Source organism: Anabrus simplex, chromosome 3, assembly GCF_040414725.1.
Source record: "Anabrus simplex isolate iqAnaSimp1 chromosome 3, ASM4041472v1, whole genome shotgun sequence".
Lineage (NCBI taxonomy): Eukaryota > Metazoa > Arthropoda > Insecta > Orthoptera > Tettigoniidae > Anabrus > Anabrus simplex.
The window spans coordinates 372131512-372157210 of NC_090267.1; the positions used below are offsets into that span (position 1 = coordinate 372131512).

Sequence of the window (25699 nt, forward strand, 5' to 3'; positions counted from 1 at the left end):
GTGGAGGTACTTGTGAGTGTGTGGTGTGCGCATGCATACGTGTCTTTATAAGGACACTGGTACTAGTGAATTATGTTGATATTCAGGTTGCAGTCCACTACATAATGTAAAACGAGAACAATATCATCAAGGTGAAGAGTTTTACAGCAAATGATTTCTTCAGATTACAATATAAAATTCGACTTTCGAGGCTTCTGAGAAAACAGATCAAGAGATCTGTGGGTTTTACAATTATGCATCTGTGAATGTGCAGAAAAGTCAACACATTGAGTCGAATTTCACTTGTTTATTGTCAATTTCCGTTTATTTTCTTTTGTGAAACTTCAATGACGGGGTGATTCTAACCCCAGCAAGCCGGGAGGGGGCTTCGGATTTCACGTAAGTCGCTGTAAAGCATGAAGAATGAGCAGTTGTTTCACATCTACTTGACACAAGGCATTAAGCATCAAATATACGAAATTCCCTCACAGTTTTACAGATATATCGGAAAGGGATAAAATTGATATTTTAGAAACTTTGGCAATTAATAGATCCATAACACATACGCAATGATAACATTGAAAATGAATATCTAAAAACTAAGCTCCAACAAGAACTGTACTTTACTGAGATGATACACCCCTATAGTTGACTCAATATTGATGTAACAAATTCACAATACACATAGCACCTAGTCTTCAATAAAATATACCCATGTCCATAAAAACCAGAACACCTTGAGAGACTAGAGATAGAAAGTTCGTATTCACGGGACATGGGCATTAATATGTTCTGAAGAAATGATTAGCATTTGAACCATGTTGGCCCTCAGGTTAAAGGTCCACATGGATATCTTGGCGCATCACTACCGATCGGTAAAATGTGCCTGCGGCTCTCGTTGTCGCTATGAACCGAAGGTAATGGATCCCTGTAACTTGAGAAGACGTGCAGGTTGCCTCACAGTCGTATGCGAGAACCGTACCGTAAAATGAGTGAGTTTGAAAGATGGTGCATTATTGGTATGAGAGAACGTGATGCATCCATCCGGTAAATTAGTGCTCGTGTGGGACGAACTGTGTCGGCATTGCAACGGGTATACAGAATGGTTCACAGAAGGCCGCAGAATACGACGAGATTGGTCAGGTCGCACCACCCAGACCCCCCCCCCCCCCCCGAGAAGATCGGCACCTCAACCGAATGGCATTGCAGGACAGATCTGAGTCCTCCTTGGCTCTGGCGCAACAGTGGAACAGTGTAACACATAGTACACTATCAGGATTGACAGTCCGTCGCCATTCATTATGGTATCGGATACCGGCACGTCATCCACTTTTCCGCCTACCCTTGACTAATATGCATAAACATGCTAGACTTCAGTGGTGTATGGAACGACGTCACTGGTTGATGATGATAATGCTTGTTGTTTAAAGGGGCCTAGCATCTAGGTCATCGGCCCCAACGACATCACTGGGGACAGGAAAGGCAGTAGATAGTGTTTTCGGACGAATCCAGGTTCTGTTTTTTTCTGAAAATGATGGCCGCATTTTCGTTCGCCGCAGACAGGGGTAGAGGCATCACATTGACTACATTCGCACAAGATATACAGCGCCAACTCAAGGCCTTATGGTATGGGGTGCTATTGGGTACAACCACAAATCACAGTCGGTGCGTGTCCAGGGCCCTGTGACCAGTTTGACCTACGTGAATGACATCCTACGACCCGTAGCCATACCATTTCTGCACGACACCCCAGAAGCCATATTTCAGCAGGACAACGCACGACCACATGTTGCTGCACGAACACGTGCCTTCCTGTTGTCACATGATGTCAGGCTGTTGCCCTGGCCCGCCCGATCACCGGACTTCTCGCCAATCGAAGTGGGCTATGGTGAAACGACGGGTGCGACGCTTTGACCTAATGCCAACCACCAAAGATGAACTGTAGAACCAAGTGAATGCAGCATGGATAGCTATACCCCAGGACGCCATTCGCGCCTTATACGCGTCGATATCATCACGCATGGAACAAGTTATCAGTGCCCATGGAGGACCCAGTGCTTACTAGGTAACAGGACACATGCTAAACCTAGGTGTCTGAAATGCTAATCGTTTCTGCAGAACATACTAATGAAAATGTCCTGTGAATATGGCATTCCCATCTCTAGTCTTTCAAGGTGTTCTGTTTTCATGAACATGAGTGTACCGTAGTATAATATTCTTAGAAAACAACTGTGTATTAAATAGAGCAACAATTAAACGTCACAATTTCACTCCCTGACAATATTTTGTTAAAAATGAAGCCATGTTTTCCAGTGTTGACTTAGTTAAATGTAACAAAGGTTTTTCAGTCTGTCAAACACATAGCGTGTGTTTTACAGATATGTTTATAGTGTTTTAATTTACATTTATTTGCTATGTGTTTGACAGACTGAAAAGTCTTTGTTACATTTCCCTGACAATAGAGAAAGCTCTGAAAGGTGTTGTGGAATACAAATTAATAACAACTGTTCCTGGTGAAATGAAATGGCGTATGGCTTTTAGTGCCGGGGGTGCCCGAGGACAAGTTCGGCTCACCAGGTGCAGGTCTTTTCATTTGACTCCCGTAGGTGACCTGCGCGTCACGATGAGGTTGAAATGATGATGAAGACGACACATACACCCAGACCCGTGTCAGCGAAATTATCCAATTATGGTTAAAATTCCCACCCTGCCGGGAATCGAACCCGGGACCCCTGTGACCAAAGACCAGCACGCTAACCATTTAGCCATGGAGCCCGACTACATTTCTACTAACGTTTTTGTAATTACCTATGTTGACTTTAGTTAGGAAATTCACAAAGTCAGTCTTTCTGAGAATCCCGTAGCGAAGCACGGGTGCATCAGCTAGTATTATCTAAAGGAATTCATTTTCATGTGCATCTTTTTGTACGTATATGTTAGAGACGCCAAAATTTCTGAAGGCAACTGAATCCTCAGGTATAATCAAGGCGTTCTAATTACTTTCATTGTTTAAATTTTGTAAGAATTGACTGTATAATATGGAAATGGATACATTTTTATGTATGTGAAAATTAGAATATATAAGTCTAAATTAAGACTTTTAATGAAAGATTTCTAGTCCTCTTTTTTTCCAATACGGACTACTTTTTAAGTAGTTTTGTCGTATTTCTTATCTATTTGCATCTGGTCGCCCTAAGATAGCAGCCTTTCAGCACAGTCTGTCATTCAGACCAAGCCATCGGCATAGGCCAAACACTTTACTACATTTCTGCTTAACTGATGTTCTCCTTGTCTCTTTATACCTTTCTGTAGATAATCCATGTAAACTATTAACAACAAAGGTGAAAGATTACAGTACGGTATTATCTAATCACTGTAAGTACCTTGAGCCAAGAACTTATTCTGCCATTAATTTTCACCATAGCTCTATTGTTAACATAAATGCCTTTCATTGCTTTTAATAATATAACCCTTAATTACAATCCTTCAGCATGGCTAACATCTTTTATCTCGGTACTCTGCCATGTACCTCGTCTAAATCTATGAAAAATAACTGTTTTTCTCGTAGAATTTTTCATTTACTTAGCGTATACTGAAAATATAACCCCGACAGCCCTGCGATTCCCTGGCATCGACTACGAGTTCACCTAATTTAACCCAAAACACTATTCATTTCCTTATTACCTCTACTTCTAAGATTCTGACGTTTGACCATGCCTTTCCAGGTTGTTACTGAAATCTTTCCATGATTTCTTCTTGGATTCAACAATTATTCGTTTCACTCTGTTTATTTATCTACGTACAGCATCAGCCCTTGTTTGGAGCCGTTTCTGATAGGAATTCTTTTTACATTTACAAGCTGCCCTGACTTCATAATTCCACCAAAACGTTCGCTTTTCCCCCATCTTTACACACATTTCTTCTTAGACATTCCCTTGCTGTTTCTACTATAGTATACATCCCTGTATGCCACTCATTCTCTTTCTATATCCTGAACCTGCTTACTCTCTTTTGTTTAAAACCTTTCACTAATCATATCCATACACTTCTAATTTCCTTATCCTGAATATTCTCTATCCTTATTCATCTGTAGATATATTTCACTTTCTATAACATAGGTCTATAGATACTTAGTTTACTAAAGACCAGGTAGTGGTGTGTATCATCGAAAAATCCCCGGAATACTCGCACATACCTAACAGATTTTCTCAATTCAATGTCGGTTATGATTTAGTTATTTTGGATCTGGACTCTTGCCATGCGTAGCGGTGAATAACGTTTCGCTTGAAGAATGTATTCGCAACTGCTACTCACATACTAGCACAGAAGTCCAGTGAACGCGTCCGATTCCATCACTTCTCATATCCTTCAAATCTATTTCCTACTTTCACATTGAAATCGCTCGTTAACACTATCCTATCCTTGCTGTCGACCCTGACTGCGATGCCACTCGGTGTTTCACAAAAGTTATCAATACCGGGCGAGTTGGCCCTGCGGTTAGGGGCGCGCAGCTGAGAGCTTGCATCAGGGAGATGGTGGGCTCGAACGCCACTTTCGGCAGCCCTGAAGATGGTTTTCCGTTGTTTCCCATTTTCCTTTTCACACCAGGCAAATGTCACGGTCGCTTCCTTCCCACTCCTAGCCCTGTCTTGTTCCATCGTCACCATATTACCTATCTGTGTCTGTGCGACGTAAAGCCAATCGTAAACAAAGAAAAATACTGTCAACTTCATCCTCATGTGCATCCTCACATGAAGAACAGACTCAGATAACTCTCTTCCTAATGTAAATTACATTTGCAGGCTACTTCTTCTGCAGGAGCAGAACTGTTGCAGTGCTGAAAATATTAGACTATAACCTACAACAAAACAACATGCAACCGCGTAATTTTAGTGTATCCTATCTTTTTTATAGCTGTTTGGCTGCAATAAAAGTATGATTAAATGCTTGATAGCACTCGACTCCTGATTCTGCAACAAAGCTGCGGTTTTAATCATTTCATGGGTTACACTCTAGTAGCACCTCGTGAAAGTATGTTGTCATTCCCTTTGATCAATGTGTTCTTCTTTAGCTTACCGTTAGTGTATATTTTGCTAACATAATAAGAACGAATTCTAGGCATAAAATTTGTTCATTACTTAATTAATAAAAATGAATAGAAATATTTATCAAGGAAGGGAAATATAGTTTAATTTTGACCGGTTTAACCGTTGCTCTTAAGGCAAATATGGACACGCAACTGAACCCATGATTACCACTGTTATTTTTCTGACATCGCTATGGTGGTGATATAACACCATACTTCTGGTCGCCGATTAAATTGCATCTGGTATTATAAAATATAGCATATCACCCATCTCCGTTCTCACATTCAAAGTTACCCGTATCGTTCATCTTTGAGGTGAAGGTTAAGATGAGGGGTAATGTAATATCTTGAAATCTGCTATAGGTATGACTAGCCAGCACCTATAACTCGGTAAGATCACAGGATATTTATACAGACAAACTTGGATCATAATGTGCTGTAGTGGCATTAAAATATATTTGTAATACAAAGATTTTTTCAAAGATTCCACATAACCTACTGCAAAGTCCATCCTTATCCTGTTTAGAGCATATTTTATCAGTACCTATGTAAGGAAGGAAGTATGTCAGACAGCCAGTTATTCAGTCAGTAAGCAAGTGGAGGGCGATGAAAGAAAGTGAATGATCCGGTACATAAGTTGCGACTTCTCCTCACACATATTATAAAAATATAAATCTGAATTTAAATGAATTATTTTAAAAATATTAATGAAATAAAATACTCATTCGTCGTACTTTGTATACTCACAGTTCTTACCTGATTACTTACACATACAATGTTTGATGGGCGCCAGCTACAACTCAGTGCAGCAATAATAAAATGAGTCTCTTGAATATCTCTAGGGTGTAGGATAATAAGCTTACTTTTGACAACATACCATATAGGTTCTAGGAAAAGGAGATTGTCGTTTTGTTTCCCCATTAAATTTGAGGTTATCTAATTCTACCATTGAAATAAAACTATAAATTAATTTGAAATTGAACAAAACATATTATTTAAATTTTGACTTTAAATAGCAAGATTTGCTGCGATAATTTGCATTATGATATAAAACTATGACATTACAACTGAAAGAAACTAGGCAGTAAATTTTAAATCCTATTGACCGGACATTTAAAAGTTGTACAAGAAATTTATCCCTCACTAAATCACGAACCTTACCTTCAACCCTTTGAGTGTTATCCTTTGAATTGTTATCCTGTAGGTATCTCAAGCCTAATTTGGTGATGTTTCCTTTTCGTTTCAATGACGAGATATAGCATGACTTGAAATTAGATTCACACGTCACAATCGACTTTACAAATAATTCATTGATAACTGTTAGTCTGAATTACTACTAATCAGTATTCGGCTGTCACCACACTGACACAAAAAATCGACCGAACACACGTTTCATCCATAAGGTGACTGACGACTAAGTATCCATGTAACTGCAGCTTCTCCATTTCACTGACTGACCAACTGTGGCCTTACTCTCCATACGACTATCCATCGACCAAGGCTCCATCCCTCTGACTACAACACTTCATGGCAAGCTTCTCCTTCCAACTGAACTGCCCGACTGAGGCCTCATCTTCCAAATTACTGACGCTATAATATACAGCCAGCTTATACAGGCATTGCTGTCACACCTACGTAATCTCCAAAAGTAACGATGATGTTACTCCCACCCGGCTACAACTGGTACATACTATGGTGAAATTACCTGGGGCACACTAGGAACTTCCCTAAAAATGAGCTCATCGCTAAATGCACACAATGACAGAGCGATGACTCGGTAGTTACGCCAGCAGTATTGCAACATGTGTTGCATGTCAAAAGTTATTTCACACAAGCAGCAACTTTTACTTTACATGTCTTTAATGTTAATCTACATAATAATAATAATAATAATAATAATAATAATAATAATAATAATAATAATAATAATAATAATAATAATAATAATAATAATAATAATAATAATAATAATATATCATCTTGTAGCGGGATTTGAACCATTACAAAGTAAGTAAGTATGTAAATAGTAAGTAACGAGAGAGAATAGAAGGAAGCGAGTCAGACAGTAAATAATTAAGGAAATAAATAAATAAATAAATAAATAAATAAATAAATAAATAAACATTCATCAAGCAAACAAGTAAATGAGAAAAAAGGATAGGGAGCTAGTCAGTAAGAATGAAAGAAAGAAAAAGAAATTAATACGAAGGAAGATGGTAAGAAATAAAAGCAGGGAAGTACATAAAAAGGAAGTACTGTAGGTTAGTGACGAGAGAGGAAAGAAACTAATCAGTACCTAATATAGTTATGAACAAAGTAAGTAAAAAAACAACGAAAGAAATGCGGTGTCAAGTTGGTAAACAAAGGGGAGGGGATGGAAAGAAGCTAATCAATTTATCATTCTGTACGTACGTGAGGAAAGAAGTAAGTTAGCACGTGCATAAATGAGGAAGAAAGGGAGAGAGAGGATGGAAGAAAAATTGTCAGAAGTAACTAGAGAAAGAAGTAGACAAGTACGGGTTGGTAAATAACTCAGAAAGTAAGAATACACAGAAATAAATAAAGAAAGTAAACGAAAGAGGAAGGAAGGAAACCAGTCATTAATTACTGTAAGTAAGGAAATAGTCCGCTTCTGTGGTGTAAAGGTTAGCGTGATTAGCTGCCATCCCCGGAGGCCCGGGTTCGATTCCCGGCTCTGCCACGGCATTTGAAAAATGGTTCGAGGGCTGGAACGGGGTCCACTCAGCCTCGGGAGGTCAACTGAGCAGAGGAGGGTTCGATTCACACCTCAGCCATCCTGGAAGTGTTTTTCCGTGGTTTTCCACTTCTCCAGGCAAATGCCGTAATGGTACATTCATTAAGGCCACGGCCGCTTCCTTCCCTCTTCCTTGCCTATCCTTTCCAATATTCCCATCCTCCTACAAGGCCCGTGTTCAGCATAGCAGGTGAGGCCACCTAGGCGAAGTGCCGGTCCTCCTCCCCAGTAGTATCCCCCGACCCAAAGTCTCAATCTCCAGGACACTGCTCTTGAGGCGGTAGAGGTGGGATCCCTTGCTGAGTCCGGGGGGGGGAACCAACCCTGGAGGCTAAACAGACTAAGAAATAAATAAATAAATAAATAAATAAATAAATAAATAAATAAATAAATAAATAAATAAATAAATAAAGAAATAAGCCAGAAAGAAGTGAGACATCCCCACGTATTTCGAATAATTTTTATTAAATAATTATGCTTAATTCACGAGGAAGATCTGTGTTCAATTTCCGAGCATAGAAAAGCCAGACAGCTCAAGAAACAAAACAAAAAACTTAAATTTCATCAGAAAATCTTGAACTCGATACGATCAAAACTTCGTAACTTGATAACTTGGTAGAATATGGTTTACTTCAAAGATGTCCAGCTCCATGGCTAGATGGTTTGTGTGCTGACCTTTGGTCCAAGGAATCCCGGATTCGATTCCCGGCCTGTTCAGGGATTTTAGCTCTCATTGGTTAATTTATCTGACACGGGGGCTGGGTTTTTGTGTTATCTTTATCATTAGATTTCATCGTAGGTAGAGCTCCATCCTCACAGACGCGTAGGTCACTTATACGATGTCAACTCGTAAGACCTACAGCAGGCCTCTCTTGAGGCCATACGCCATTATTATTACTTCAAAGATTTTTAATCGAAATAGATTCTACCGTTCCATTCGCTGGACTTGTAACTCCGGCTGTCTACCAGAGGGAAGAAAAGCGTGGGACCTGTACAAGTGTTGTAAAACGAACGATCACTGGATTTGAAGCACCTACTTAATAACTAAATAGTACAATTTCTTGAGTAATCACGGCATACAGACGTCGAAAAGCAGATTCCACAAGGTGATGAACATCCCCCATGCCCGTTGCAGTTGCTTCGTCAGTTGATGCACATTTGCGCAGGAATGGGTGTAGATCTAACAGTCTGTTCCATCGTATCTCAAACATGCTCTATGAAGTTACATTCTGATAAGTCTTTAGTGATGTCAGCGCAATAATACAGCGCGTTGTCCTTGTTGAAACATAACAAAGTGGGCTGGGAAGACCACCTGAAGATAAAGGTGCAGATATACTGGGGTATACTAAAGGCAATGGGTTAGGTATACACTAAGTGACCAGAAGTCACGGGTAGGGGTTTACCATAATAAAATGTGCCGTGTATGACCCCTGAGTGTTGCAGCTAACTGTGACATAGCTGAGCAGGTAACAGACACCAGTGTTGTGAAGATGGCAATATGTCGCGAGTTTACCGACTTTGAACGTGCGATGTTCATCGGCGCACGACGCATAGGTCATAGCATTGCGGAGATTACACGCGAATTCGGGTTTGCCAGGTCAACAGTTTCGAGGGTGGATCTTCAGTACAATATCGCAGGGAGAATGTTACCACCCGCACAAATCGCCGCACGGGTAGACCACAGGTGTTTAACGAACGGACATCAAGTCGCCTCCGTAGAACCATACTGAGCGCTCGACGGGCTACTGTGAGTCAGATCACCGCCCAGTTGTATGTTGCGAGTCTGGAACCCATTCTACCAGGACTGTAAGGAGGCAGCTGCACCGCATAGGCTTCACCACCCGACGACCAACTCGTGTCCCTTTGCTGACACCTCGACACAAAGCTCAACGACGTGCATGGGCCCGCGAACATCGGCAATGGTCCAAGGAACCAGTAACATATAACAAAAATGTTTAGATTCATGGGGTCAAGTAGACTGTATCGTTATTGAACTAAACAAGGCTTTCGATAGGGTAGACCACAGGAGACTACTGATGAAAATGAGAGCAAATGAATTAGACAAAATAGTGATTTATAGAAAACAGAACTCAGAGAATTGCATTAGATGAAGCATTATCTGATCCTGTAGTGATTAACAGGGGGTTTCGCGAGGCAGTATAATTGGACCTTGATATATTTTCCTATATATAAATTATAAGAGTAAATAACTGGAAACACGTTACAGCTGTACAGAATAATATCTGAGTTACAGGACTGTGAGAAACTACAAAAGGACCTCGACGAATTTGTGAGATGTAGAGCAGACAATGAATGATATGCTGATAAACGGGGTGACAAGTCAGGATGTAAGTTTCACTAAGAGGAAAAGTCTTCTCAGTTTTAATTACTGTGTGAATAGAGTGAAGGTACCTCATGAGGACTATTGTAAGTATCTAGGCAATGCAGATCATTTATTTATGAGGGTATTTAGGGGTTGTAGTAATATTTAAACCATAGGGCGTATAACTCACTGGAAAGACCCCAATTAGATTACAGTTCCAGTACATGGACACTCATCAGGATTACGAAATTCGATAACAGTAAAATATCCAAAGGAAAGCAGTATTGTTTGTTTTTAGTGATTCCCGACAAACGAGTAACGTTGCGAGAATGTTACAATCTTCGGTCTGAGAAGACTTAGGAGTAAGGATATAAGTTGTTCGACTAAGCGGTATGTCAGTGGAGAGATGATGTGGAATGTAGTAGACGAGTAAACTTGAATGGAATTTCCAATGTAGGATAAAGTTGGAATTTAAGAAGACAAATTGAGAAAAATATCAGTTTGTGGGAAAAGGAATTAGGGATTGAAATAACTTGCCAAGGACGATGTTCGACAAATGTCTAACTTGTTTGAAATCGTCTAAGAAAAAACTAGGTATACTTGGGGACAAAGCATGACGAACTCGCCTCACACCATTACTCTGCAGCGACAGCCCGGTGTCTATTAGCGGCTTATAGGATTTACTACGTGTACTGTAGCCAGAGTTGCCAAATCACCTATTGCACTCGGCTCGAAGAAAGGGTATAGTTGGAGACAAAACATGACGGCCTCAGTTCCTAGAAGCGAGCTGGAAGCCAGTAGTCAATCCCACCCTGCACCCTGCTGAGTTAACGAGTTCCAAGTGACCCTTGTTTGTTTTGGAGAGGCTGCCAAACCACTTTCTTCCTCACTCTCTTTAGTATTTACCTTTTCTTCGTGTAGAGTGTAGTAGCCGATTTGGCAACTCTGACTGCATTAGAGGTAGTAAATTCTATAGGTCGCTAATAGACACCGAGCTGCCGCTGGAAAGTAGTGGTGTGAGGCTAGGTCGTCATGATTTGTCCCCAACTATAAGACTGAAGAGAGTATGGAAGAAAATGGTTTGGCAACCTCGCCACACCAAACAAGGATCACTTATAACTCGTTAACTCAGCAGGGTGCAGGGTGTGATTGACCGCTGGCTTCCAGCTCGCTTCTAGTAACTGAGGCCGTCACGTTTTGTCCCCAAGTCTACACAGATGATAGGACATCTGCATCTCGGGCGACAGCCCTAAATGCAAATCAGTGGTAGATGAAATGAAACAGATACTCGCAGCGTTGTGGTATTAACGTATCCACACAGACGCACACGAGATGCTGTCAGTTCGTACAATTAATTTTATTCACATATATTCACAAATTAACACACACATAACCTTAATCACATTATCAAAACACTTCACTTGGAGAATGTCAACAAAGCCGCCATTATTAAAAACAAGTGCCAACACTTCAATATGGAGGTTACAACTTTGAAACACAGTTAAAAACAGATGACTGCCTAATTCAATATGGAGACTGCAAATATTGCATGTCAGCCCGGGATATATACAGTACTTGCTACACCAAAACTCTACTAAACAACAACTAATTAACTTCCAACAACTCCCTGTCAATAATTCAGCAGTAACTAACTTCACCGTCAAGATTGTCTCTTTACATAGGCGCCTGGACAGGCTTCTAGAAAGTTGCATTACAAAATACACCTTCGTGAAAATTCTGGAGTGTCTAATATATCGGTTATAATATATAGAATATTCTCAATCGTTCTCGTGCCTGTTACCATTCTGAAAGTTACAGTCTGTTTCATAATTATGGATTACAATTTATATATACAGGTAAGAATAAATTATAATATTAATTTACAGGTATTTACATTAACTGAACTGATATAAATGTCTATGTACAACACATGTTTCATGACATAACCTCACATACAATACGATCATTGAACTACGTAAATAATAATAATAATAATAATAATAATAAATGGGTTTACGTCCCTTCGCAGCTACCCGTACAAGTAATAATAATAATAATAATAATAATAATAATAATCACGATCGTAAAATAATAACCATAATAATTCGAGCTCGATATTTGTGTTAGTTACCAATGGGTGGGAGAACATTGTCTTCGAGTTATACCCGTTATTGCACTTACGTCAGTATGATGTCCAATGATCCTAGGGCATGTCAGGAGAACGCTCTCAGACAATAATTCGGCCTGCTAAATCCCATTGGTACAACCAGAGGTTGGGCCTTCATGTTGTTTACAGACTCGATCATCCATATGGCTCAGCAGGGAACAGTGATCGTTATTAAAGGCAATCTTACCCGGTCTCTCGACGCATTTACTTCGCCTATATGAGGCGTCGTTGCCGACGACGCGGAATCATCAGTGGTAACCGTGGTAGTCTAAGGCTACGGAATCCCACACGAAGCAAAGATTTTGCATAGCCATTGTCGAGTTATCTTGTACTTGCCCTCTGTTGTACAGGTGGACCATATCTACCTATATATATAAAGCAGAATGCCTGTCCGCCTGTTCCTTACACAAATCCATACCGTTCCACCAATGTGAATCAAATTTCGCATACGTGCCTTTTAGGACCCTATATTTAGGCCCTTTGGCTCATTAACATAGGCCAATATAGGTGAAATATCGAATTTGTCGTACAAGAAGGAGAAAAAGCCCACGACGCAAAGAACAGATATCGGTAATGGGCCCCGAAAACCATGCTTAAAGGGCCTAAAATCAACAATTATAGAGATATTGGTATCACACTACCCCGTTCTAGGAATCGGATGAAGAAATGACCAGCCGTAACCATGGCAACGTTAACTCAAGGATTCTACAGCAGAATATAGGCCTGGTGTTCGAAGTAGGCACGTGCGTAAATTTAGGCTGGGCCAAGGAGAGATTCTGATACACGTATGACTGTCTGGAAAAAATTCAGTGTGGGGGTAAGTCATCACTAGGGATGGAGGGGAGGGGGTGGCATATAAAATAATCAAAAATAGTGTCGAATCCATAGGTTTCGGGGTCACTGAAATTAACAGTAACACTCCGCATGTCGTTTAAGTCCAAATTCAGCCGCATCGGCACGGGGGGTGAGGAGGCGTGAAAAAGAAGATATCGAAAATAATCGAGATTACGGATGAATGTGTGTATGTTTCAGCATAGCTTTCTACCAAACATAGTACATATATGGCTTAATATCTTAAAAAATTACTGTGGGGGCAGGACTCCCCTAACACTATGGATGCCGTTCACGTCATAGTTCAGGCCCAGTCGGATTGGAGGTTAAGAAGGGGTGAAAAGAATGTTCAAAATGGCCGAAATTAGAGATGAATGTGTTATATTCCAGCATAGCTATCAACTAAACATGGTGAACACATGACTTACTACACTATGTGGAGAAAAATAATTGTGGGGTAAGACACCCCTAGCGGAGGGAATGACATTAAAAATAATCGAAAACGACTAACATTATTGTCGAATCCATAGTTCTAGGGGTATGTACCGGGAAGCGCAGTGTAATATAGGTAGTTATTTTCTTATAGTGGTACGTCGATGCTTGGAAGCCAGTTGAAATGTTAGATGCTCACATTGCAGCCGGCCACAGTGTGATCTTCTGCTGGATGTATGCTCATGGCTCCTCATCTCTTGGTACATCCTTGATACTGTGAAAGAATGCTGTTTTATTTACGAGATAATGGCATCACAGCTCTAGGTTCCAACAATTTGTCCAGGGCCATAGTAGTCACTCTATTAATCTCATTATCCCACGGTTAGCATGTGCTGCCTTTAGCCTTTTATTGCTCAGAGGTAGAGGCGTCTCGTCTTAAGGATCACATGAGCGCGTGAACACCCTGCTAATCCCAAACCTCGTGAAATGTTCACAACATTGTATGATGAAAACAAGATTTCTGTACGCTGAGAACGTATTTACCAAGTTGTAAGTGCCGATTCACTTTACGTTTCCATATGAATCACGCGCCACGCCAGCCGATCACAAGCCCGTTTTGAACTATAGACTTCGGCGTGTTGCATAGGTAGAGCTTGAAGGGCCAATGCTGTAGGTATGGCGAATATGATCATAGTTTACTGTGTGATCACGGCGCTGTCTGTTCGATGTGCATCCGATGGCTGCTTCATATCGAGCAGGCAGTGGATTACGGACAGCTGATCCGCTTCCAATGCCTTCTGTCAAAGTTCTTTCCAAATCCCAACGATGGCAGCACTTGTCGCGTAGTCCATGGCAGTGGTTCATGCACAGAGCTGTTACCTCGGAGTGGTTAATTGACTAACCACATGGCGTTGTTGACAGTCGCACTTGTAACATAATATTGCTTAATGAATCGAAGACGCGACACAATATACGCTAACTGAGCTCCTGTTAACGTATTGACTGATTGAGGAGGTGAGGAGCAACTTAGGCCTATATATCGGATTTTTTTTACCTAATGTCAGTTCTCTGTGAACACCCAAAAATTTTAAGCACGTGACGCCACTGTTCAGAGGAATGATGAACTCATTATATGACACCCAATTATGACTCAACACACACATCGCACAAGTCGATATCGATCTCACGATATTGGACGTCTCCGAACTCCAGACTCTCCTCGTATTTTTTTGATCGGCTGGGTGGCACATCAGCTTTACTACCAGCTCCCAGCCGATACTAATAAAGCAATGGAAATTAGCCACCCCGCTATACCCTTCACTTCCACCATGACCATCTACACCACCACTACTACCAGCACGACCTCCACCCTCCCCCTCCCCCACAATTTCTTCTCTACGCTCGCATACTCCCTTCATTCACCAGTAATGCCCTCCTCCCTCCCTACGCAACCCACCTTCGAACGCCCCAGTCTTCATAATATCCCACCCCGCTACTTCAATCACCAGCAAATCGACGACGCACCTGCTCCAACTAAGGAAGCCGCCGCACCGCCAACATCGTCACCACCGCCACCATCGTCTCAACCCTCAATGTTTAGTTGCGTCATTCGCGGCGTTGCCACCACGATCACTGAACGCGAAGTCCTACATGGACTTCACGCAGAAGGCGTTCCAGCACGGTGGGCGTTCCGCATTATGAACTCTTCTGGTGCGACCTCATTAGTACGCCTCCATTTACCGACGGAAGACGCAGTACATCGTCTCATCTCCAGTGGAGCGCACATCTGCAGACGCCATCACAAAGTGGAGCATTCTCGCTCCACTCCTCAACCTTTCCCTGGACATCTCCTCGGGCTACACGTCGTCGCATCCGGCCAGCTCATCCTCCCTATCAACCTCGTTACCACGTTCGTCCACACCATAACCCAATTCATTCCTTCTTCCACACACCTCCGCATACAGAGCTCTACAGACTCCTTACAACTTCACTATGGCATATCGTCGCCGCACTACAATTCCTTAACCCTCAACTTCACCCTGACACTCTCGTCTAAACTACACACCCTGCCTCACATCTCCCTAGCCAAGAGACTCCACCATTCATCTTCCTTAACTTATTTACTTCTTTTTCCCATCTTTCTCCTCCACCACACCTCACTCTTTTCACCTCTCCCGGCCCGATAGAGCGCATTACGCTGTAGGGGGCCCACCCCGCCTTTCGGGCGGGAATGAAACCTTCAAAAGAAGAAGAATTATGACGTGATCACGTTCGTGTCATCACGCGTCAGGTGTTTCATATTCCGTGATCGTTCAGCGTACAGTCGTTGTAGTTGAAGTGTATCACGCATATTTCGAACGCGCACATTAAAGGCATGAATTAGACAACATTTGAACAGTAAATGTTGTGACAGTAAAGACCGCGGTGTCCCAAATTGTGAAAAACAAGTTCTAATCCTACACCAGTGCACATCAACAACCGAAATAAATAAGAAGTACTACTCACCGTGAGATATGAAGTTGTTCGAGCCAACAACTGCAATGCGGGTGATCTAACATGATTCATATATGCCACCGGCGCCAAACTGATCATGGCTCTGATTTTCTCGTTGTATTCTGGTTTTTCTGAAGCCATAACGTAGAACATGGTCGCACCCATGGAGTATCCAACATAGAAAAGTTTCGACTGCCCATTATGCGTTAGTATGTAATCTATTACTGCCGGCAGATCATATATTCCATTCTCATGCCAACTGTAAAAATAGAGAAAACTTGTAATTTCATGAAGATCACAAGTTACAATTTCAAAAGTAATATACTTACTATAAATTCACAGGCCACAACTGAGAGGACCAGTACTAATTTACTTTTATTCTGAATGTCGCAACTTACAAATCACAACCTCTTTCTGTATGTCTACAAGTAAACTGTTTGTAGTGCTAAAAATCTCCGTAATGTTCACAAGCTCTTGCGAATATTATATCAATTTCCTTGTAATTGTTTAAATTAGTGTTGAGAAATTATGCAAATGCATAGGTATACCCCGCATATCTTAATAAAACTTAATAAGAATAACGGCCGAAGGGATACGTCGTGCTGACCACACGACACCCCATAATCAGCAGGCCTTCAGGCTGAGCAGCGGTCGCTTGGTAGACTATGGCCCTTCAGGGTTTGGTATATTACCTGTTTCATGTTTAATTAAGACAAATGAAGCATCTGATATTTTGAACGTTTATGTATATTTCGATGTTAAGAGCATATTTAGAACATACTTAAAAATTCTTGGGGTGAATACCGTTTTCTGGATTTCGATAAAGCACATGACATGCAGCAGACCTTTTTTTAAATTTTAAGTTTGTGGTAACCATGGCAATGCTGTGCAAAATGTGCATAGTGTACATAAAATCATATTTTCGTAGCGTATGCAATACTCTCCCCGTCAGGAAGTCGTAAAATTTAAGAAACGAGATTTCCACTACCGCAGGTGCACATGACCCTGAGCTAACCACTCTATCCCATCAAGTACCGAGGTTGCGGATAGTGGAAAACTTTACCTTCCACCCCTCCAAGGGCCTTCATGGCCTGTAAGAGGATGACTTTGCTTTGCTCTGCAATACTATCAAGCAATTGGAAGCACAGAGCATGGAGAATTCTGTACATTTGAAGGAGTTTGAGCCTGCAATCAAAAGTCTGTATCGTGCTTGCTCACGCTGGGGTTTTCGTCCCGCGGGCGTATAGCGCACAAGTGGGCAGGCGAGCGATCAGGGTGTGCGCTTCAGCCATAGCGACGTTGTGGTTACGTCACAGGCCGTAAAGGTTAATGAACGGTGAACGTTCATTCGAGTAATAAAGGAATTATGTTATGTTTTATTTTTAGTAATTTTATTTCCGGTATTTATAAATATAAATTACGTTTTAAGGAATTGGTTCCTTCTGTTCATTGCGGTTTACGTATATTGACCGGATTCCAAAAAAGTTTATCTCAAAGTATTTTTTTCTGTACGCAGTGAATTACAGCTTTCAATGTCGTATTTTAAGAAGGTATGCTTTAGAAACATCCGTAATATAATAAGGAGTTAAGTGGATAAGTTGTAGCTTCTGGTTGCTTGAGTTTAAATTACCTATCATGTTTACGGAGAATAGTTTTAGTTAGGTTATTTATTTGAAGTCTTACTGTATATCTTCCTGGTACTGCATTTAAAATGTTGTAATTTAATATTGGATAGTACACACCTGTGTCTGTACTCGTGATGAAACTCACTCGCGATTTAGAGGCTAGCTGTTATCAATGGTCGTCTGATGATAAGTTTTAAATAGTGTATTCAAAAATTGAATGAACAAAGAAAGTCACGTAACATTACAAAACTCTACAAAATCAAGCATTAAACTTGTTGAAGTAAGTAAATATATTATACTTTTCTGAATGAATAACAGGAATTTTATTTTTCTTGGTGAAATACTATCATTCCCATCCAAGAAATTTAAAATCGTAGCTTGCACGCTTAAAATCCTTATCTTTGTACATTGAAACACGAAAAACTGTAACATGTCAGCTTTCTATTTATATGTAAATATAGGGGAAAGAAAGCCATGCCTGTTTTACTTGGGGACAAAACATGACGACTTCGCCTCACACCACTGCACTCCAGCGGCAGCCCGGTGTCTATTAGCGGCTTATAGGATTCACTACGTCTACTATAGCCGGAGTTGCCAACTCATCTACTGCACTCGACGCCAACAATCGGTAAAGACTGAAGATAGTGTGGAAGAAAGTGGTTTGACAACCTCCCCACACCAAACAAGAACCACTTAGAACTCGTTAACTGAGCAGGGTGCATGATGTGATTGACTGCTGGCTTCCAGCTCGCTTCGAGGAACTGAGGCCGTCATGTTTCTTTTCCTCAACTATAATATCTAGCGCAGTATAAATTAAACAAGGATATTGAAAAAATATAGCCTTTTTGCCTTTAAAACGTCTTATAAAAATTTCTTTCTATCTCAATCCATTTACCCACCAGGGTTAGTTTTCTCTGGGACTCATCGAGGGGTCCCACCTCTACCACCTCAAGGGCAGTGTTCTGAAGCGTGAGACTTTGGATCCGGGGATACAACTGGGAAGGAAGACCAGTGCCTCACCTACCATCCTGAACAGGGGGCCTTGTGGGGGGGGGGGGCAAGAGGGAGGGAAGCGGCCGTTGCCTTAAGTTAGGTACCATCCCGGCATTTTCTGGGAGGAGAAGTGGGAAACTACGGAAAACCATTTCTAGGATGGCTGAGGTGGGGATCGAACCCCCTCTACTCAGTTGACCTCCCGAGATTGAGTGGACCCCATTCCAGCTCTCGTACCACTTTTCAAATTTCGTGGCAAAGCCGGGTATCATCCCCGGACATCCAGGGAAGGCAGCTATTCACACTAACCACTACACCACAGAGGCGGACCCTTTTTTAATATTGTACTAAAATGAACATTTCGTTGAAAATGGTGCGAGGGAAGCTTCGTCACTGACCCTGTACCGTGCCGAGATTGTTCGCTTGTCACGTGAGCTGCGCAACTCTGGACTATATGCAAGTGGAAAATGTAGTAGTGATACGAAGCAGAAAATGGCAAACGTCCTTGCAGGTAATGATAGACTTATCAAGGTAAGAGAAATTACCGAAGTCCTTCAAAGTTATGATGGTGATATGGACATTGCCCGGTTTAAAGTTTTGTCGACCCGTTTCTCCTGATGGTGAAAGGATCTTTTCTGTGCATTTCTTTTTAATGATATGAGAAATAAGATAGGGCCAGAAAATATGGAGAAAATCAGTTATAATTGAGAGTGAGTTGCCTGCACGGTTAGGGCAGCGTAGCTGTGAGCTTGCATTCAGGAGATGATGGGTTATGCAGCCGTGATTTTTCCCGAAGTTTCCCATTTCTAAACCTGGACAATCCTGATTTTATACCTAATTATGGCCACGGCCGCTGCCTTCCCAACATTTTTTTTTTTGTCATCCTTGCTTAGTCGTAAACAACAAAGTGTTAGTGCGCCACCAGGGATTACGTTATGATTGAATAGTAAGACGATGGGCCTCCGTGGCTCAGGCGGCAGCGCGTCGGCCTCTCACCGCTGGATACCGTGGTTCAAATCCCGGTCACTCCATGTGAGATTTGTGCTGGACAAAGCGGAGGCGGGACAGGTTTTTCTCCGGTTTTCCCTGTCATCTTTCATTCCAGCACCACTCTCCATTATCATTTCATAGCATTTATCACTCACTAATAAATCACCTTGGGAGTGGCGACCCCGTTGTAATAACAGCCTATATATGTTTCATTCATTACATCCCTGACTCGGTCAATGACTGGAAAACAGGTTGTAGATTTTCATTTTCGGTAAGACGATGAAGAAATAATGTGTTTATGAGAGAGTAATAATGGGTTTATCCTAACAGTTAAAAATTTGAATATTTCATTTTATGTTGCTGGGGTTTGATATTTCGCATATCTTATACGTCAGAAAGCTTGCAGACTATTTTTAGTGCTTATACAAGGATATTTAGCTAAGTTGTCCACCTCAAACAACTCGTGAAGCTTTAAAAATATTGACATTCAGTTTTCACTTTTTCAGTAATTTCAACAGGGGCCTCATAATTGGACTTAAGTACTTTTTCATGGTATCAGTACTTCTGAGAAGATGGTACTGACTTTTGTCTGAATGTAACTACACTGTTTGCTACACCCTACTTTAAACTCTCAAACATTACGAATTCAGCACCGTAATTATTTCGAAAATCGAGCTAGTAATTCTCGAGAAAGTGTAATGTATTCAAACGTGCTTCACTTACCAGCCGGCTACTGCCCTGTTCGATTCGCGCTATGTATAATACATTAGCTACCTGTTGACATACGGAGTTCCTTCTTCTGACAGCAAGGTATTATCTCTAATATGCCCATAAATATACTGAGATAAAATATATGATTTAACATCTTTCATATCGCTGTAGGTAAGAGGTAAAGGAAGAACAGATATGCGATGGGTTTCCTTCCCTCAGTCAACTCTCGCTCTTTTCTGATCCCGACGGTATTACACAACAAGCTATCAGACCAAGTCTGTTAAGTCACTAGCCTGCAGGCTGGTTGGATGCTCAAATAGCAGTCACCTAAGGTTATGTAGACCTAGTTATAGGGAGCCGCAGAAACCAGGACACTGCCAAAATAAGCCGTTCTAGGTAAAGTGACGAGTGAGTTCCCTTGTCAGTGCTTTTATCACTGAACCAGAAAGTGCTATTTCAGCACTAATAGTCCAGTTAGTAACGCCTTTTACAGCATCTAGATGCACTAGGACGCACTGAATGCCAATACTCAGCACTGCCCATACCTCAGCAGTTGCCTTACTTTGACAGCCATAAATGAGACGGATACTTCAACTGAAGCTACATTTTGCTATGGATTGTGGCACAAGACAAATGCAAAAATACCGTGCCTATCAAGTAATAACAACTGGCTGTATCAGTCAGCGTATATACTAAAAATTACGTACAGCTCATAATAAAATAACTACAAATACTCCAAAATGAATCAATAATGATAAATAAATTAGAAAGATTTTCTAGTTACACTAGACTAGAGCTAAATATCTAAAATCGTACTTTAAAGATATTTAATTAAAATGTTGAAATCTGAAGTCATAAAAAAGTACGAATAAAAGGGGAGGGACTGCTCCAGCCGTGTTTCTTCTGACCCATTACTTACTCTAATGAGCCATATAAATTACACAATCCCAGTGAAAATTGGTCATCAATTGAGGAAAAGAAGTATCATTTACCTACCTGAAATTCCAGAAAGCCGTCTCGTTGGTAGAGAGAGACACGTGCTCCCTTGAATAGACGTTACCCCGCCCGTTTGGTAGCCATACATCGTATCCTGAGTTGGCAAGGACGTAACCTACAAGAAAGTAACACTTTTTATTAACAGCCTATTAACTTCCACTAACACATAACCGTATATGTATAATTCCAAATGTGATTTCACAGAATTGTGCCATCACAAAGATAATAAATAGAAACGCATCTCTGAAAAAATGAACGGGTACCACTTTTCGATGTTTAAATAATTTTATTGACGTTAAACGTTAGGAGATTCCTGCTACTTTGCCTTATGATTTTAATTTTAATATGGTTTATTTTGGCCAAAGAGTCTATGTAGATTGTGAAAACTGATTAAGTAACAATCTGATAATATACCCTGGACATTATCATAACTGCAAAATTCTAAAGCAGATATGACTGAAAATCAAATATAGCACTTTTTGGTAAATTGTACTACTATGGAATGTGCTAATAGAATGACTCGTAAACAATTTGACCAGATTTTTTAGCAGTTTCTATTCTACATACTACTATAAACCAAACCCTGAAGGGCCATGGTCTACCAAGCAACCGCTGCTCAGTCTGAATGCCTGTAGATTATTGGGTGTCGTGTGGTCAGCACGACAAATCCTCTCGGCCGTTATTCTTAGCTTCCTATTTATACATACAGTACTACTACCGTCAACAAGTTCATGGACTGGCGCCTACAGTGTAGGCAACACAGTGTACGCCTTTGTATCCTGGGTGGTAATTACTATGGAAATGATTCTAAGTTGGAAGGTATGGTCAGAAAAGAGGAAAAAGGGTTCTGAAAATGCATACAAAAAGGTGCAAAAAAGTGTTAATGAAATCATGTTATTAAGGTTTAAACCAGTTACATGAACTTTCCTTATCCCGTTTATTGGGTTCTGGTTATATTGGATTACAAACAACATTTAAATCTTTTCGACAGTAAGTTGCTGGCGCTTTGAGCTCAGTAGCTCCTTACATATAGAGCAACTCCGCTCCTCATTTATAGAAACCAATGTCAGCCCTCGTAAAGGGAGTTCAGTCGAAGTTGCAAAGGTTTCTACATCTGGATTATCCTTCAAATTAAATTCAAATTTGCCTTTAGCAAATCCATCAAGGTTCTCCCTAACACTCATCAACTTTTTTCTAAACACTGAATTACATCAGGCTAATACTCGTAGCCATACAATGCAAAAAGTTCCAACTCTTTGTTGTTGAGTAATTGTTGGTTCTGCTTGATGGCTGCTGCGTCCGTTGAGTCTACGACGTATATGAAGCATTTGATTTTATCAAAGTTTCCGCCCAAGAAAACTGCGCATTTTATCCAAAGTACCCCAATTGTGGTGACAAGAAACTGTGGAAGGTAGAGCCCAGTCACTTCTTGGTACAAAACTAGACGACTGAGAGCCTTTACGAGAATCTTCTTCATAGCAATAATGAAGTCATTCACCTTGCTGTAATTCTCCCTGATATTTTCACAAACACACTGCAGTCCATATGCAGTACATGCCACATGACTGAGGTTGGAGTACATGCCCTTCAGTTGTTGGAAAGCCAAAATCATGTAGCGTGATTGATCAGTCACGACAAGCCTAACCTTTTCGTATTGTATGCCCCCTGACCACAGGTTCATCCACGAATAATTGAATGATTGCATTATTGTGCAGGCATTTGTCTTCTCAAGCTTATACATTTTTAAAAGCATAGGCTTCACCCATTCACCAGATAATGGAAATACCAACACATTCAAAATATATCTTTGCAGGTCATCAGTAGTTTCATCTCAAATGAATTTCACTTCATGTTTGCCGACCCCCTTTTCTAGATCCTCCCTGAACTTGTGGATTGATTGCTGCGTTTTTCAGATCCCGAAGGGAAGGCTTTTGTTCAGGTTTCGATTGAGAGGTTCAATGTTTTTTACATGTTTGCTGTACTAGACGTGCAGGTTTATTCTATTTCTTTGATGCTTGTCATCGATTGCAATATTTACTTCACAGACGGCACATCGAAGAATGATGCCATCAGTTTCGATAAACTGCATCTTGAATTCTTCTGAAAGTGCATACAAGTTCTCCCTCTTCTTAAGGGAACTGGGTAGTGTGGAATGACCACTAATAGCATTTTTTGTTTTTAGGTTCACAAAATTCTCCATTCTTTCCCGATCACAACAATATATAACACATGGGTATAGAAACCACATTTGAGGTCATTATTGATATTTTAATGTAACCATGCATACGTCCTCTTTTTGTTTTCCGGGAATATTTCTTGTTCTACATCGTGTAACTGAAATCGGGAAAGTTTGTTATTTTGAGAGATTATTCTCTTCATCACATTGGCTAGCCTGAATACGCATTAACGATTGTCGGTCGTTTTACCGCCTTTCTAATGTTTACGTTAATCTGACGTTTACATTGTGAATGTCCTCGTATTCAAACTTCAAACTCATTTTTCTCTAAACACAATTGTTGATCGGTTATGTAACTTTTTCTCGGGAACTTAAAACTGTACAATCCTGAAATTTCTACCACATACTGTGCAAGTACCAGTGCATAGTCTATAGCAGAATCGCTTTGAAACTATTAGTAGTTATTGAGATAAGTTATGAAGTATAACAAAAAATGCCATTACAAAATGCTCAAAAAGTTTGCTCGATTAGATTTTTGTTTAAAAATCAACCATCAACCCCATCAATATAAATCTGCTACAGGCTATTAATCACACATTTTCAAGTAAATATTCCAATACGAAAGGTTCTGAGTCTTCCAGATCACAAGAAAATTGTACAAAAACAAATCAGCCACTTTTTAAAATTTAACTTTACGCCATTGCTCATATTTTTTTAAATCATCGCGAAATTCAACTGATATATACCCTTAAGTTATTGTAACAATTACTCGAAATCATACATATATCTCAAGTAGTTTCAGAGATATTCAAGATTTACTGGGAACTAACGTTTACACTACCCGATTCCCTTATCCTTCGGCATGATTTTGTGTTGTGGAAAAATACGTTCTGGATCGTACTCGTTAAACACTAACACGGCCAAGAATAGAGTACACAGTCGATAGATGGAACCATTAAATTCATGTCAGTACTAAATGAACTTGTTTAAATTTTAATTTGATTTCACAGCTGGAGATTGGCCATTCTTGCTGAGATATGAATTACTGGTGGTTCCCATAAATTATATTTTGATATTTATTGGTTGTTCTTGTCTTCTGATTAAAGAATATTTTAAAAATCTGTTCAAGAAGAGAAAGAAGATTCTGTCTAATCTTTAAGAACCGCAGGTCAAAGAGGTGCTGAAGAATGGAATAGAAGGGAAAAAGTGGCAAAATGTAGTAATCTCCCACCAAAAAGGTGCAAAACGTGTAACACATTGTGTTTCCCCATGAGGAAGTCGAAAAATTTAAGAAACGAGATTTCCACTTCCGGAGGTTCACTCTTCCTACCCCAAAAAAGAGTACCACGTTAATACCTGGGGTCAAAGGTTGCCGAGTGTAGAACTAACCACTGTACCTCACCAATTGCCGAGGTTACGGATAGTGGAAGCCTTTACCTTCCACCCCTCCAGGGACCTTCATGAGCTGTACGGAGATGACTTTGCTCTTTTTTCTTTTGGTGCGCCTTAAAATCCTCTCACTAGTAATTACAGTCTCTCTTCCCGTAAAAACATAGGCAAGAAGAGTTTCACCATGGTTATTTGCTGACACAGGTCTCTTAACATTTATTTAAGCTCCCTTAACCCTGCAAAGCCGGCCCCGCGGTGTAGGGGTAGCGTGCCTTTCTGTTACTCGGAGGCCCCTGTTGGATTCCTGGCCAGGTCAGGGAATTTTACCTGGATCTGAGGACTGGTTCGAGGTCCACTCAGCCTATTTGATTACGATTGAGGAGCTATCTGACGGTGAGATAGCGACCTCGGTCTAGAGAGTCAAAAAATACGGCCGAGATTATTCATCGTGCTAACCACATGGCACTTCATAATCTGCAGACCTTCGGGTTGAGCAACGTTCGCTTGATAGGTCATGACCCTTCGGGGCTGTTGCGTCATGGCGTTTGGCTTTTTTAACCATGCAATGTCGATCTAATTACATTATGTTATAATCATATTTACATCATATTTTTTTCCCCACAACCTCAACTTATTTTCGTTTGTTCCATTCAAACACACTCTTATTTTAATATTTTCTTCTCCAACGTAACTTATTTCAAAGAATGGTTAATAAGAGGCGCAGGATTTTATTTTATTTTTTGAATTCCTAAT

The 25699-nt window shown here is 40.6% G+C and overlaps 1 protein-coding gene across 1 annotated transcript in view; it reads right to left on the minus strand.

The window, feature by feature from the left end:
- LOC136866811 (lipase 3) overlaps nucleotides 1–25699 on the minus strand; it is a 117216-nt gene that overhangs the window by 77914 nt on the left and 13603 nt on the right. The window contains exons 3-4 of the mRNA XM_067143917.2: nucleotides 21382–21496; nucleotides 16079–16325 (exon numbers count right to left, since the gene is read on the minus strand). Of these exons, the coding sequence (XP_067000018.2) occupies nucleotides 16079–16325; nucleotides 21382–21496 (362 nt within the window). The remainder of the gene's footprint in view (nucleotides 1–16078; nucleotides 16326–21381; nucleotides 21497–25699) is intronic.